Source organism: Myotis myotis, unplaced genomic scaffold (assembly GCF_014108235.1).
Source record: "Myotis myotis isolate mMyoMyo1 unplaced genomic scaffold, mMyoMyo1.p scaffold_m19_p_9, whole genome shotgun sequence".
In the NCBI taxonomy this organism is placed as follows: domain Eukaryota; kingdom Metazoa; phylum Chordata; class Mammalia; order Chiroptera; family Vespertilionidae; genus Myotis; species Myotis myotis.
In genome coordinates this window covers 28,267,700-28,281,643 of record NW_023416401.1, presented here as the reverse complement: position 1 = coordinate 28,281,643, position 13,944 = coordinate 28,267,700, and the positions used below count along the sequence as shown (strand labels likewise).

At 59.4% G+C, this 13,944-nt stretch overlaps 1 protein-coding gene across 2 annotated transcripts in view; it reads left to right on the top strand.

Annotated features, from left to right (window-relative positions):
- The window catches only part of EEFSEC (eukaryotic elongation factor, selenocysteine-tRNA specific), a 247,075-nt gene extending 239,891 nt beyond the window's left edge, over positions 1-7,184 (top strand). For both annotated transcript variants that reach the window (XM_036322732.1, XM_036322731.1), the window contains one exon: positions 6,726-7,184. In XM_036322732.1, coding sequence (XP_036178625.1) covers positions 6,726-6,916 — 191 coding nt within the window. In that variant the 3' untranslated portion in view covers positions 6,917-7,184. The remainder of the gene's footprint in view (positions 1-6,725) is intronic.
- The last annotated feature ends 6,760 nt before the right edge of the window (positions 7,185-13,944 follow it).

The window sequence follows — 13,944 nt, the reverse complement described above, 5'->3', positions numbered from 1 at the left end:
GCCTGTGCTTATCAGACATGACTGGGTCCTGCCCTGGCCCATTTCTGCCCCCTGGGTCCCCTCCCAGCCAGGCCCACCTCCGGCCTCACCCCCAGCAGCACATCCTGCACAGATTGCCACGTTAACCACATGGGAGGGGTCTTGTCAGGCCCTGTGTTGCCAAACTTCCTGTGGTCCCCTGTGACCTATTTGGGCGGCGTCATAACCAAGGGCGTGTGGGCAGAGACCCTCTCTCTAGGTATAGTGTGATTCTGGCGCTCACCGTTGGGGGCTGCAGCTTGTTTCAGAGACCTCAGCCATAGTGCTCGGGACCCCCTCACTGAGGGAGGACCCTCCTTTGGGCAGCCCCACCTGCTCACAGGTCAAGCATCCAGTCCAGACTGAAGGTCTGGCTGAATTCAAGGTCTTCTGTCCACCCCAGCCAGGCCACCCCATATGTCACCCTGCCCAGCTGCCGGGCATGTCCCTCTGAGCCCACAGCCCATCTCGTCATCACCACAGAAAGGGCCCTGCCCCTTGGCCTGGCTCTCTTTCTGCCCTGTCATTTCAGCTCTCTCCAAAGCTGCCCTTTCCAGGAGGGGAAAGTGCTGGAGTGGCTAGAGTTAGCTATAGCCCCATCCGGCCACCAAGGGGGCCAGTGACCCCTAGCTGCTTGCAAGGGTTCAGTTCCCACTGGGAGGATACAAGCCACCCACCAGCATGGAGGCCCCTTTTCCAGTCTGGCCCCCAACATGAAAGCGACACCAGCAATTGGAGGCAATTTGCCGGCCTTTGATGGCCATGTCAGGGCGGCACCCTCAGCCAGGGCTTGGGAAACAGTTGTGCTTCCCACATTCTTCCCTGATTACCCCCAGCCTGAGCCAAGACCCAGCAGCCTCCAGCCCATTGTGCCTTTGTGTGGAGCTGGCACTCAGTGAGAAAGGCCAGCCGGGCCCTGGGAGAGTGTCCCCAAGAAAAGCCACGGGCAGCACCATCACCCCAGGGTCACATCAGCCCGCCCCCACTGCCTTCTTGATTTGGGCTCATCCAGGGTAGAGCAGGACCCTGGCTGCAAGAACCCCCGGTTTGGGAAGAAAGAGCAGAGGGTGTCTGCTGAGGCCCCGTGGAATGATGGCCACAGTGTGAACTTTATACACGTAGTGCACTTCCCCTCGTGCCCACCCTGCAAAGTGGGGAGCCAGGCTCCAGACCACGTGGGGTGGGGTGGAGGGGCTGCTCTCTGAGCCTGGGCTTCTCCCTGGGCCACGGCTTGCAGACTGGCATCCCTAGTTCTGGAGGCACGTGCTATGTGGGAGCACTTGTCTTCCCTCCATGCCCTGCACTCCTGGATGAAACTGTGCTTACTCCCTTTGTTTTCATCCAGCAAACTGCCCTGAGCCCTGTGCCCTCCCAGGGAGATAGTGGCTGAGCAGGAGCTGGCCATACAGGAAAGGCAAGAAGGGGGTTTCCGACAAAGGGAGTGTGTGTTAGGAGGCCCTGCTTAATTCCTTTTGGTTGGAGCTAGAAGCGTGGTTGGAGATAGGGGTGAGGAGTGAGCAGGGGTGAGGCACAGAGGGAGGCACACGGTAGATGATGCAAGGTCCCGGCTACCAAATAAGAGGACTCTGCTGCTGGTGGTGGGGCCAAGCCCAGCTGGTGATTAGAGCAGCCCCTCCGCTGTCGGGGAGAGGTCAGAGAGAGGCAAAGGTGGGGAACAGAGGTTGGGCCTGCAGGAGAGGTTGTGGAGGGCGAATTCCTAAGCCTGTGCCTCTCAGTTACTGATATTGATGCAGCAACAATGTCAGAAACACACACTTCTAACGCCAGGAAGTGGCCGGGAGCATCACCTGCCCCCGAGGTTCTGCTCGGGCCCCATCTTTCAGTGAGCAGAGCTGAGAGCTGCAGGGACCATACCATGGCCTAGAGATGGCAGTGGGCTTCCTGGCCCACGCAGCTCTGAGAGCCTTTACCACCTGCCCTCCCTCCCATCCCTAGGGGGCCTCCTCCCCATCTCACTGCCTCCCCAAGTGCCCATGGGCTCAGCAGCCAGACTGTACTGGGTGGGCACTGCCTCCTCTGGGCTCGGACATGTATATGGGAGGACATGCCAGGAGCCCTGTAGTAGGTGGCCCTGTGAGGACCCAGGGTCATGATAGAAACCTTGGGAAATAGAGAAAAGTAGAAAGAAAAAGAAAGGATAGCTTGTCACTGCACTACTGACCCCAGATGGCCTTCTAGTCTCTTCTTTCTGCATCCAGAGCTGTAGCAGAACTCTTGCAAAATTTTTGATTCCTGCATTTTTTAAATTAACCTTATAGCATCATTCTTTGTGTAACTTTAAACTCTTCTCAGGTACCACTTTTCATCTCCCAGAATACCTTGCCACAGCAGCCGCATGCTGGTCCTGTTCTGACTGCCCTCCTCTTAGTCTCCCTGGTGGGCACGCTCTCCCTGGTGCGCACACAGACCTGGGTCAGGGGCCGCGCTGAGTCAGTCCATCTCCGTCTCTCCAGAGCTGAGGGACGTGGGCCAGGACTGTTCTGGGCCTGTTTCTTCCACAGTGCGCTGTGAAGATCAAGTGCCCCAGTGTGTGGTGACACAAATCTCAGGTTGCTTGATAGACCTGGATGCCTAGAAGTGGGTTGCTGGGTCCTTGCTGTGACCATCTGGGGAGCATAGCAGCTAGTTCATGCCCAGTGAGGCCTCGTCCAGGACTGATTCATTCAGCAGTATTCTTGGAGCCCCTGCTACAGATGATTGTTCTAGGCACTGGGCTTATAGCATGAATGGAGAGACAACAGTCCCTGCCAGGTAGGATTTATATTTTAGCCGAGGCAGAGGACCAACATCAAACAAGGAAATAATAGCATATGTTTGAAGGTGATAATAGCTTGGGAGATAGAGCGGGGAGGGTGGTTAGGGCAGCAGGGAGGTGACAGTGACGGTGACGGGGAAGGCCTCACCAGGAGGGACCATGTGCTCGGTGATTCCAAGAAGATGAACCTGAGAGCCATTGGAGCTCCTGAGGAGGAATCTTCTAATGTACAGGCCCAGGTTGGGAGTGTGCCTGGTGTGTTGGAGCATGGGGGGGCGAAAGGGGCAGTTTAAGATGCAGTATGGGCCAAGTCACATGGGAAGAGGGGGGCACAGAAGCTAGAGGCCAGGAGCCATCCCAGAAGGGGCCACACACTGCTGCTCAGCCCACATGACCTCCCAGTGGGAGGTCCCTGAGAGAGGATGGCAGTTCCATGAGAACGGGACAGCCCTACCTGCCTCTGTGTCCCCAGGCCTACAGGAAACACTTAGGGACCACTAGGCAGACGGGCAGACGGCACTCAGCCACCACCCTCACCACTCTGACCCCCAAATTGGCCAGAACCCTCTCTGTTTTGGGCTCCTGCAGAGCGGGGTACATGAGGCGCCTTGTGGATGTGGTATGCTGTGGGCCACACACCTTCATCCACCCTCGAGTGTCACACTCATTCCCACCGAGCCCTTGGCACTCAGACCCTTGCCCAAGATCTCCGTGTGGCTGGCCCAATCCCAGCATTCTTCCTCAGGGAAGTCTGCCCTCGGCACATGGCACCTGGCTGCCCTCTGCTCCCAGGGACACAGTGATTTTGTTTCCTTGATGGTCTGTGGCTCTCTGGACTGTCTTGCTGGCTTGATTACTATCTGCCCTTCTCAGATTAGTGAACTTCGTGGGGTTGGGGTCCTGGTCTGCATGTTCACCACCAGTGTTTCCCAGTCCTGGAGCGTCCGGAAGTGCTTTCAAGTGAAAGGCGGGGGCAGGGTGGGCGAAGCTGCGTATGGCTCAGGACTGAGTGCCCATGAGCTCCAGCACCCAACACTCTGGCCTGCCCTTTACTTCCTTCCATTTGCCATTGGTTAAGGAAAAAAGGCCACTGTGAACAAAGCAGTTCCCAGTGACATTTGCCATGAATCCAAACAGCCCAGTAGCCCCAGCAGGCAGGTCTGTATGGGTCAGGCTTCCTGGGCATTGTGTCCAGGCCACCCTGGAATGGGTAAGTGGTAAACAGGCCTTGCCATCTTAGAAGAGCAATTAAATGGCCATGTCTCTCCCAGTGCCAGATAGATTTTCTGGCTCTGCCTTCTTTGGGCAGGGGAGGTATGCGCTGTATGTAACGAGAGCCATCTCAGGCAAGGTGGGCCGCCAATTGGGCCACGCCTGTCTCCCAGCCAGACGCAGACACCGGGGAGCCCCCTTCCTCTTCAGCCATCAGACCTCCTGGCACCAGAGGGAGACAGGCCGCCCATGTCATTTGTCAGCGTCTGGTGCCGGCCACCTTCTCTGTTTGCAGAAGGAAGGCCAGATACCTGCAGGCCTGGCATTTGCTCATAGGGGCTGGCCCGGGGCCATTCTCAGAGGTGCGCAGATCAGCCGGGCGTGGAGCCTGTGATTAGATACCTTGCCGCCCACCCGGCAGGAGGGAACCTTGCCTCCTACAGGCCCCCAAGGCCTGTCATGTCCTGGAGCCCCATTAGCATCAGCTGTATGCCCCGGCTGGCCTTCCCGGGTGCGGCAGGCTTCGCAGTGGCTGGCAGTCTCCTGTAAAGAGGAAGGCCGAGTCCCTCCTGCCAGTGGGTAGGGCTGTTCTTTACTGACTCCATAGGTATCCCTTGAACCAGTCTCCTGGGCACCTTTTTAAATGTCAGGGCTGCAGGGCCGGTAGAAGATGTCCTCACAGAACCATTTTTAGGAGTCTGCTTACGGTGGACTCCTCCTGGAGTGATGGGCTAGCGGGCAGTGGCCTGCATTTGCCATTGGATGCTGGTCCAGGGATCAAATCCTGGCTCTTCTCGCCTCACAGTGAGGCCTTGAGTACGTCACTGCCCTTTTGAGGCTCCGCTTTCCCATCTGCAGATTGAAAGGGTTGCTGACAGCATGGAGTGCCTGGCTGAAGCAAGAGCTAGCCTGCCTGCCCCTGCCGCCAGCCCTCCCTCCCTGGTCGAGACGCAGGCCGGGTCCTCTCAGCACTGAAGCTTGATGCCTGAGCTCCATGGCTGGCTTCTCTTCGAAGCTAACCCAGCAAGACCAGGCCAGCAGACAGAGCAGGGCGTGCAGAGAGGGGAGCCCTCAACCTTGTGCTTGTCCCCAACTGTCTGCCTGCTCTGGGCACCCAGCCTCTAACAGCACCTGTTGATGCAGCCCCTGCGAGTAAATCAGAAGGCGGTGTCCTCTCTGGGGGACGCAGAGGCCTATCAGGATCCCTCATTTGGGAAGCAGGTTGTGGGCTTGCGCTCACCAGATTATGAAGGCTCAGACCCAGCTCCCCCAGCAGAAGTCCCAGGCACTGCCACCTGCTGGGCCTCCCTGCCTCATGCCCATCTCCTGGTGCCCCCTCAGCTCAGCCTTGCCACAGCCCTGCCAGCTTGCTCCCACCAGGACGTCCTAGTGGGGTTGTGGTGCTCACAGAGGGTGAGTGGTGGTTCCAGGGCACTGCCCTAATGTCGAGCTGAGATGGGGCCTGGCCCCTGTGCTCAGGGCCAGGAGGTGGTCTCGCCCTGCTGGCAGCCCACAAGGAGGCTGCAAGCACCTGAGCCCTGCCAAGCATGCTCAATGGTTAAAGCATCAGCCTGCACACTGGAGGGTCATGGGTTTGATTCCCGGTCAAGGGCAGGGACTTGGGTTGTAGGTTTAATTCCTGCCTCCCATTGAGGCATGTGTGGGAGGGAACCAATTGATGTGTCTCTCTCACATCTATGTTTCTTTCTCTCTCTGTGTGTGTCTCTCACTCTCTCTCCCTTTCTCCTCCCTTCCACTCTCGCTTAAAAAAAAAAAAAAAACAGAAATCAATGGGAAAAATGAGTGAGGATTTTTTAAAAAGACAAACACCCGAAAAAGAGTACTGCAGCCTGGTGTTTCAGGATGATTGCGGCAGGAAGGGAACAGTCCGTGCAGAGGCCCAAGTGGGACCGGAGCCCAGGAGCAGCCCTGTGTTCCTCAAGCTGTAGGGAAAGCACCACAATAGTGGTGGTGGGGCTGGGGGAGTCGGTGGGCATCAGTCAGGTGTGAGCAGGAAACAGCTGTCTGCTCAGTAGCCTGGCCAGAGGGAGCGGAGTGTCTGTGCTGAGGCGCGGGCGGGTAAGATATGGAGAGCAAGGAGGCTGCAGGGCACAGAGACAGCATCTTCCAACAGAAGTTCTGGCCAAAAGAAGGGGCTTCACACCCCAGCTGCTCTCTGCTCTGCCCTCTGATATGCTAGGGCGCCATACGCTAAGCCAGAGGGCACAGGGGCCCACAATGTCCTAGGGAAGCCAGCCTCCCAGGCTGCAGAAGGGCGAGAGTGGAGAATACCTACGCCAGTGGGCCTCAGTGTCGGGGTGCGGGTCTCAGCATGGGTGTGTGGGGAAGTAACAGAACCCTTCAGTGCAGAGGAAGGACATAGCCACTGGGCATGGGGTTGATCCCCATGGAGGGCGGAGTGCAGGGTGGGTGGATGGGCAAGAGACTCAGAGACCAAGATGGGAAGCCCTGCTGAGCTCCAAGCTGGATGGACCTGGGGCATGGACTAGCACAGGGGAGGGGCTGGCATGCAAGGATTTAGGGGGCAAAGGGGACTGCAGGCCTTGGGTCCGTTGGCTGGGGAAGGAAGCAGAGGGACCTTGGGGTCCTGGCTCAGCCTAAGGGAGTGTGAGGGTGGGCCAGTCCAGGTGCCCATCCGGGTGGCGAGTGGGCCAGCTGAGGAGTGGCAGATGGCAGACTTTCCCTCTGTGCCTTGCAGGTGGCCTCGGCCCGGAGTCTAAGAAGATCCTGACACCCGCACTCAAGAAGCGGGGTCGGGCCAGCAAAGGAGAGATGGCCAAGCAGGAGGAGGGTGCGGAGCGGCAGGAGCCTGCGCAGCACGTGACACTCAGCCTGTCTTTCAAGCGTTATGTCTTCGACACCCACAAGCATATGGTCCAGTCTCCCTGAGTGACCCCGGGCCACCTTGCCTGGGCTCAGGCTGGACCACAGTGCCAAATGCCCAACCAGACGTGCCTCGATCTCCTGCAGTCCCCCCACAGCTCCACAGGCAGCAGGCCCCCGGGCCCGGCGTTCAGCAGGCGGCAGTGCCCCACCCTGCACCTTCCTGCTAGAGGACAGCACCCAAGGAGGAAGGGGACTCGGCTGGAGAGGGACCCAGACATCAGGCAGCTGGGTACTTTCCAGCTGCAAATAAATGTCTCGTGGTGGCCCCTCATTGCTCATCTTCTGTGTTTTTATCTGAGGGTCCCCCACCACCAACCACCCAGGAATTTCAGGGAACCACCAGGGCTCCTGCAGAGGGACCCAGCTCAGAGCCCAGTGGGCTGAGAAATCCACAGGGTGCTGGGCCCCTAGACAAGACTGAGTGGCCCAAGAATATCCTGGGCCTTCAGGGAGGATGGGGGTCCTCTGGGCAGCCAAGGCCAGGAAGGACATTCAAGGGATGTCAGGGAGCATGGGACACCAGGCCAGGGCATTGGCTGGAGGGGTTGCTCATTCATCCCCACTCCAGGAGTTCCCACCCTCTCCCCAGAGTGTGGAGTGAGGGCTGGTAACAGCCCTGCACAGAAGCATGCTGCAGGCCAGGTGTAAGCGTTGCCCTGCTCCTGTCCCTGCACCCACAGGCCACCCCACCTGGAGGCCAAGCTGCTGACACTCAGCAAAGGGTGCATGGTGACCTGGCTGAGGGGAATCAAAGCTTTTAGAGACGTCCGTGGGATGAACAGATGTTCCAGCGTTCCTTTATTTGGCCTCCAGACAGACGCAGAGGCCACCCTTTTATCCCTGTAATCAGTGCATTATGCTTTCATTTACAAAAATGACATTAACTATACGAACAGGGACAGGTTCCGATCAAACGGCCTGGTGGTAGTAAGCCCTGGAGCTCTGGCAGAGAGGAAGGGGTGGTGCTGCAGAACACACTGTCCTGGGCGCGGTGGTGGCAGGCAGCCCTCATCCCATGCCAGCGGCAGGGCAGGGCCCCTCGAGAGGGTGCAGGTGAAGGTAGCAGGCCTGCGCCCCTCGCTGACCCTCAGAGGGACCCCGACCTCAGGGGGCAGCAACAGTGGAGGGGGGGTGGGCAGGGAGTGTCCAGGTCCGGCCCCTCTTCCCCCTGCGCTGGAAATGAACCCGGAGGAGTTTGGGGGAGCGAAGCAGTGCCCTGACCACAGCTCCTGCTGCTGTGGAGCTCCCCAGGGATTCAACCCCCAGCTCCTGGGAGCTCGTTGCTGCCACCTAAGGGGATGCCTCCAATAACATCAGGGTCCTATTGTGTGGTCCTCTCCTCCTCCCCCGCTGCAGGCCAGGCTTTGGTCCTCCATGTGTAACCTCCACCCCCACATCACAGACCAGGTCCTGGGCTGGCCCTCCCCATGGCCATGCAGCCCTTCGGAGTGAACGCAAATGATCAGAGCTGGGGTCCCTCAGGACTTTCCTCCATCCACCATCATTCTCAGCATGGGAGGGGCTCAGGCCCAGTCAGGCCAAGTCCTCCCTGACCAAGGGTGTGAGGCCCAGCCCTCCATCCAGGCTCCCTCTAGGGACCCTGCAAGTTAGGACAAAGAGTAGCTTGAGCTCAGCTGAAGGTCCCTGTCCTGCACAGGTTATATGACCTTGGCCACGTCACTGTCTCTCTTTCTAAGTGAGGGTTCATGTGACCCAGTGGAGCCACCTCTCCCAGTGGGCATGGAAGGGTGCTTAGTAAGCAGGAACTAGTTCTGGGACAGATCCATGGGGGTGGGGATATGAGCCGACATGGTGAATTCGAGCCACTGCCTGGGTTAGCCCTGGCCCCTCTAGCCCTGTGACCTTGGGCAAGCCCCAAACCTCTGTGCCTGTGTGTCCCCATGTACAAAGTAAGAATAAAAGCAGCTGTTCTTCTCAGTGGTTAGAGAGTCAGCCCGAGGACCACAGGGTCCCGGGGTCCATTCCTGGTCAAGGGTACATACTTCATACCTTGAATGCAGGTTCCCAGCCGGCAAGGGGCGTGTGTGGGAGGCAAACGATGTGTCTCTCTCACATCGATGTTTCTCTCTCTCTCCTCCTCACTCCCTCCCACTCTAGAAATCAATGGAAAAAATAGCCTCAGGTGAGGATTTAAAAAGCAGCTGTTCAGTGTGGTTGTTTAGTCACCTGGGCACAGTGCTGGCCATCATATTACCCACAGCCCTGGGAGTGGGGCCAGCAGACACAGTCTCCCAACTGAGAGCTGAGGGGCCTGCAAACCCCTTAGGGGTGGTGCAGGCAGCCCCAGACCCAGCACTGCCATGTTTCCAGGATCTCTGTGCGGGTCCCCATACTCACCCATCCCTTCCTCCCCACCTCACACCTCCCCTGAAGACAGCACCCCTCCAAGCCCAGAGAGGGCGGGAGCTCAGATGGAGGACACAAGGTGAGAGGGGAAGAGACAGCTGTGCTGTGCCGCAGGGAGAGGCCACCCAGAGTGTGCAGATGGGCCTCCATCAGGCCTGGGACCCACTGAAGACTGAGCTCCAGCGAGCCAGGTGGGGCCAGGGCTCAGCCTCTGAGGGGAAGCGAGTGGGGCTGTGGGCAGGAGGGGCCCGCCAGCCTTCTGAGGACTGTCCCCCTCCCCTGGCTATGCTGTGCTAAGCCCACCACAGCCACTGCCGAACACATAAGCTCACTGAATCTGCTTGTAGGGGTGCCTGGGAGGTGTCGCTCCATTTTACAGGTGGGGGTGGGGGGACTGGACGCCGCTGGCCCAGCCATTGCCTCGGGTGGAACTGGGGTTTGAACCTAAGTTCTGGATGACCCTGGAGTTCCCCCTGATGGTAGTGCCTTGAGTGTGCCCTTAGGACAAGGTGCCCTCTGGAGCCCTGCTTTGGACCCAGGTGTCCGTGGCTGCCCCATGCCCTGCTCCCCACTGCCTGCCATCCAGAATGAAGTCATGGGCAGGCATCCTGCCACAGGCAGGGGCAGGAGGGGCAGCCGTGATTGGCAGGCCCCGGACCAGCCAGGCTAATGCACCAGCAACGCGATAAGGCTTATCTGGAAATGTCCCTGGAATCGAGACTCTGATGGAAACAGGCTTCTGGGTTAATATCGTTTTGATAAATAAAGTCTTGTAAAAGGGAAGTCCTAGGGGCCAGGCAGGAGCAGGGCAGCCTGTTTTCTTTGCAGTTCCTATGTGTGTGAGGGGGGAGGTTTGGGGGGTGTGTGTGGGGGTTGGGGGGTGAGGGGGGTGCCCCGTGTCTGGGTGTGTGTCCATGTCTGGTGTGTGTGTGTGTGGACCTTGTTGTGTCTGGGTGTGTGTCCATGTCTGGTGTGTGTGTGTGTGTGTGTGTGTGTGGACCTTGTTGTGTCTGGGTGTGTGTCCATGTCTGGTGTGTGTGTGTGGACCTTGTTGTGTCTGGGTGTGTGTCCATGTCTGCTGTGTGTGTGTGTGTGTGTGTGGACCTGTTGTGTCTGGGTGTGTGTCCATGTCTGGTGTGTGTGTGTGTGGACCTGTTGTGTCTGGGTGTGTGTCCATGTCTGGTGTGTGTGTGTGTGGACCTGTTGTGTCTGGGTGTGTGTCCATGTCTGGTGTGTGTGTGTGTGTGGACCTTGTTGTGTCTGGGTGTGTGTTTGTATACCAGCGAGGGTTGTCAGGCTGTGTGTCTGTGTCTGTGTGGGAGGAGGTGATGAAGGGGAACGTTGGGTCCGGGGTGCATAGGGGGGTGACCCATGTGCAGGGCCAGTTTGTTATTCGGGCTGCAGGGGCTTGCAGGGAGGTGGGGCCTCTTCCTCAGGTCTTGGTAGGATGGGAGGGGGCCCCTCACCCCCTTCCCCAGACCCAGAGCCCCCTGTGGTCCTGGACCCTCTCGGTGCCAGCTCTCCCTGGGTTGGTCCAGCCTTCTCTACCTGGGCGGCGGCCACCTGGGATTCAGTTTTTCAGGTTCCCTTCCAGAGACCAAGGCCACCACTGATGACCTGCAGGAGAGATGCAGCCATGGCTCCCCATCTCCCCCAGCCCCTCCTGGGCCTGCAGGAGCCTCCACACAAGTGGCTCTGATCAAAAAGAGCAGTTGCCGCCTGGCTGATAACGGAGCCCAGCTAGCCACCAATTGGCCCAGTTCAGCCAGCACTGGGAGGCAGCACAGCAGGTGGGGGCACGCCGTGTGCTCCCTGGGGGTGGCTGACCCCAGCTCTGGGCTTGCAGGGCTCTGCTGGGGGAGCCTGTACTGCTACTGAGCCAGTAGTAGAGGAGCTGGGGCAGCAGGCTGGGCAGGCGGAGCCTCGAAGCTGTTATAGTCCTGAGGGCACAGGTGGGGAGACTGTCAGTCAGGGTTTCAAGAGACCCTCTGACCCCCAACTTCCGCTAGCTCTAGACACTCAACACTGCCTCCCCACCAGAGGCAGAGATGGGGTTTGGAGGCGACCACCAGGATCGTTGATTGGCTGAACAAGCCTGGGGGAGGGCACCATTCAGGCCAAGGCCGTGGAGGAGAAAGGGGACATCTGGGAAGTTTGGGGTTCAGCACAGGAGTGGAACATGGGAGTCGGGCTGGGTTGGGGAAGAGGCCCAAAACTGATGACTCCACATTTATCAGTGCCTCCTGTGCGGGCCTAGGGCACAGCCCAGTGCTCGCGGATGTGGCTTGGCACCAGCAGCCTGGAGGCCATCCCCCCACAGTCCTGCGAAGTGGCCTGCAACCCTGTGCCCAGGCTTGTCCTCTGGGCAGTGCTCCTGTCAGGCAGGATGGGCTACACCCCACCCCACCCCACGCTGCCCAGGCCAGCAGGTCCGAGCTCATGTGCCTGGAGTCTCCCGTGTGCCCCACCACAAGGTGTTGCTCAATCCCCGCACGCCCTCCAGGTTATCACTGGGTCTGGTGGGGAGGCAGTGCAGCACAGAGAAACAGCCACTTCCTGCGGCCATAGCTGCAGCTCCAGATAAAGGCCAGCCAGAAGCCCAGGCCAACCTGAGAAGGCTGGGATAAGGGGCCAGTTTCAGCCACCTGTCTCACCCCTGAGGGACACCCCACTGACTCAGCCCTCAGCCTCTGGGCTTCCCACAGATCACCACCTGGGCAGGCCGGCCTCGGGCTGCTAACTGCCACCCCATTCCATGGGCCAGAGCCCCTGCTCCCTCCTCACTGAGGCCCCCTGTGGAGGCAGGTGACCAGTGAGGGCGCCTGTGTCACCTCTGTCACAGCCGTGCTCGCTGGGCTGACCAAGGGGCCATCTGGGCCTGTGGTGAGGCCTGTGCACTCTACCTTCCAACACACCCTCCTTCCATTCCTCCTTCCAGCCTCTGCCTCTCCCCCCACATCCATTTCTCTCTTGTCCTTCATGGTGAGCCTGGTTCCAACCACAGTCCATTCACTTGTCCCACCTGCCAGCCCCCGAGGCCAGGGCCCGGCCCTGGGCAGAAAACCACAGTGGGGCAGGTTGGAGGTGGAGCTGGGGGCACAAGTCTGTGGCCTGAGACCTGCAAAAGCACCTGTGGAGTCCACTGCACTCTCTCCTTGCCTTTTCCACCTGCACCTGCACCTCCACCCCCTGGCCCATCCTGCAGCTCTGCCAGGCCCCCCCTCCTCCCGTCTCTTAAGTTCCTTCTAGTGGGTGAGAGGGACTGGGAGGCTTTTGGCTGGGGATATAAAAGGTGGGGGCAGACCAGGTGGGGTGCAAGAACCACACCTTCCCTTGAAGCTAGGAGAAGCCTTGGGAGCCCAAATTTCCCAAGGGTCCAGAGGTGGGGCTCAGACCAGGCCACAGAAGCCAGTATCCTGGCCCTTCATCTTGCCCTTCTGGTCAGTACCCAAGCACGATCTCCCAAGCCAGTCCCTCACCCTGTCCCTGTACTGTCACCATCACCATGGCTAAGCTCGCCAGCACCTAAGACCACCACCTCCTCCTTCACCACTATCAACAGGGACCTGCTCCCATTCGTGTGGGAGGCTGTGGGGAGGGCGGCCAGTGGGAAGAAGCATGAGGCAGTTGGCCAGGGGGGAGGTGAGGTGTGAGGTGTGGGCTCAGTGAAGAGAGGGAGGAGGGGCAGATTGGGAATGAGCTGGAGGTAAAATCACGGGCCATGGCACTAATGGGGCAGGTGGGGGAGCAGGAGGGAGGGGTCAGGGTGCTTGGTCAGCCCGCAGGCCCACAGATGGAGCCCAGCAGCAGGCGGGACTGGGCAGGACACCTTGACAACCCCATGTGGGACCCCTGAGCTACCCCTCGGGGCCTTCGGGGAGCAGTCTGGCTGGAGACTGAGAGGGGCCATGGCACTTTCATACAAGGCCAAGGGACGTGTGGGACAAGGAGGGAGTAGAAAGAGAAGGGAAAAGTGCCCGAGACAAGTCAGGGGGCAGGGGGAGCTCAAACTGAGACTCTGAGACACCAGTGAGCCCAGAAGGAAGACAGAGGAGGGGGCTGGGCCAGCCAGGGTGTGCTCTGAGGTGCCTGGGGTGGTAGACGTTGCATGAAAGATGCGCCAGGCCAGAGCAGCGGCAGGCAGAGCGGGGCAGGCAGAGTGGGGCAGGCAGGGTTTGGTAGAAGGGGGTTGGCCCCTTGGGGTGGCAGGGGGTGTGGTGGGCACCTGGCAGGACTGTTGTGTAATGGGTGTGGTGTGAGATGAATCCATTTGCTTCCTAATCAGATGTGACACTGGGTGATCGGCGGGCGATAGCCCCAACCTCACTGGTTCTCAGTGGTCAGCGGGGGAAGGAAGTGCACCTCCATCCAGGCCGGGGCCTCCACAGAAGACCAGCTCCCCTGATTAGCCCAAGCTAATCAAGACCCACCACCTGCCCTGCCCCTGAGGCGACCCCTTGTTCCCTGGCCTTCGCTCTCGATGCTCCTTCTGCCTCCTGGTGGGATCTTAGACCATCCCCCTCCTCTCTCTGGGCCGAGGGCTCCCCTCACAGATGGCTCCTGATGGCCAGAGTGGGAGGGGGAACCCAGGACAGTGGTGCTCAGACAGGAGCCGGGACTCACAGGTGTCTGCCCCGTCCCCCAGCACTGCTGCCCCTGGTGCA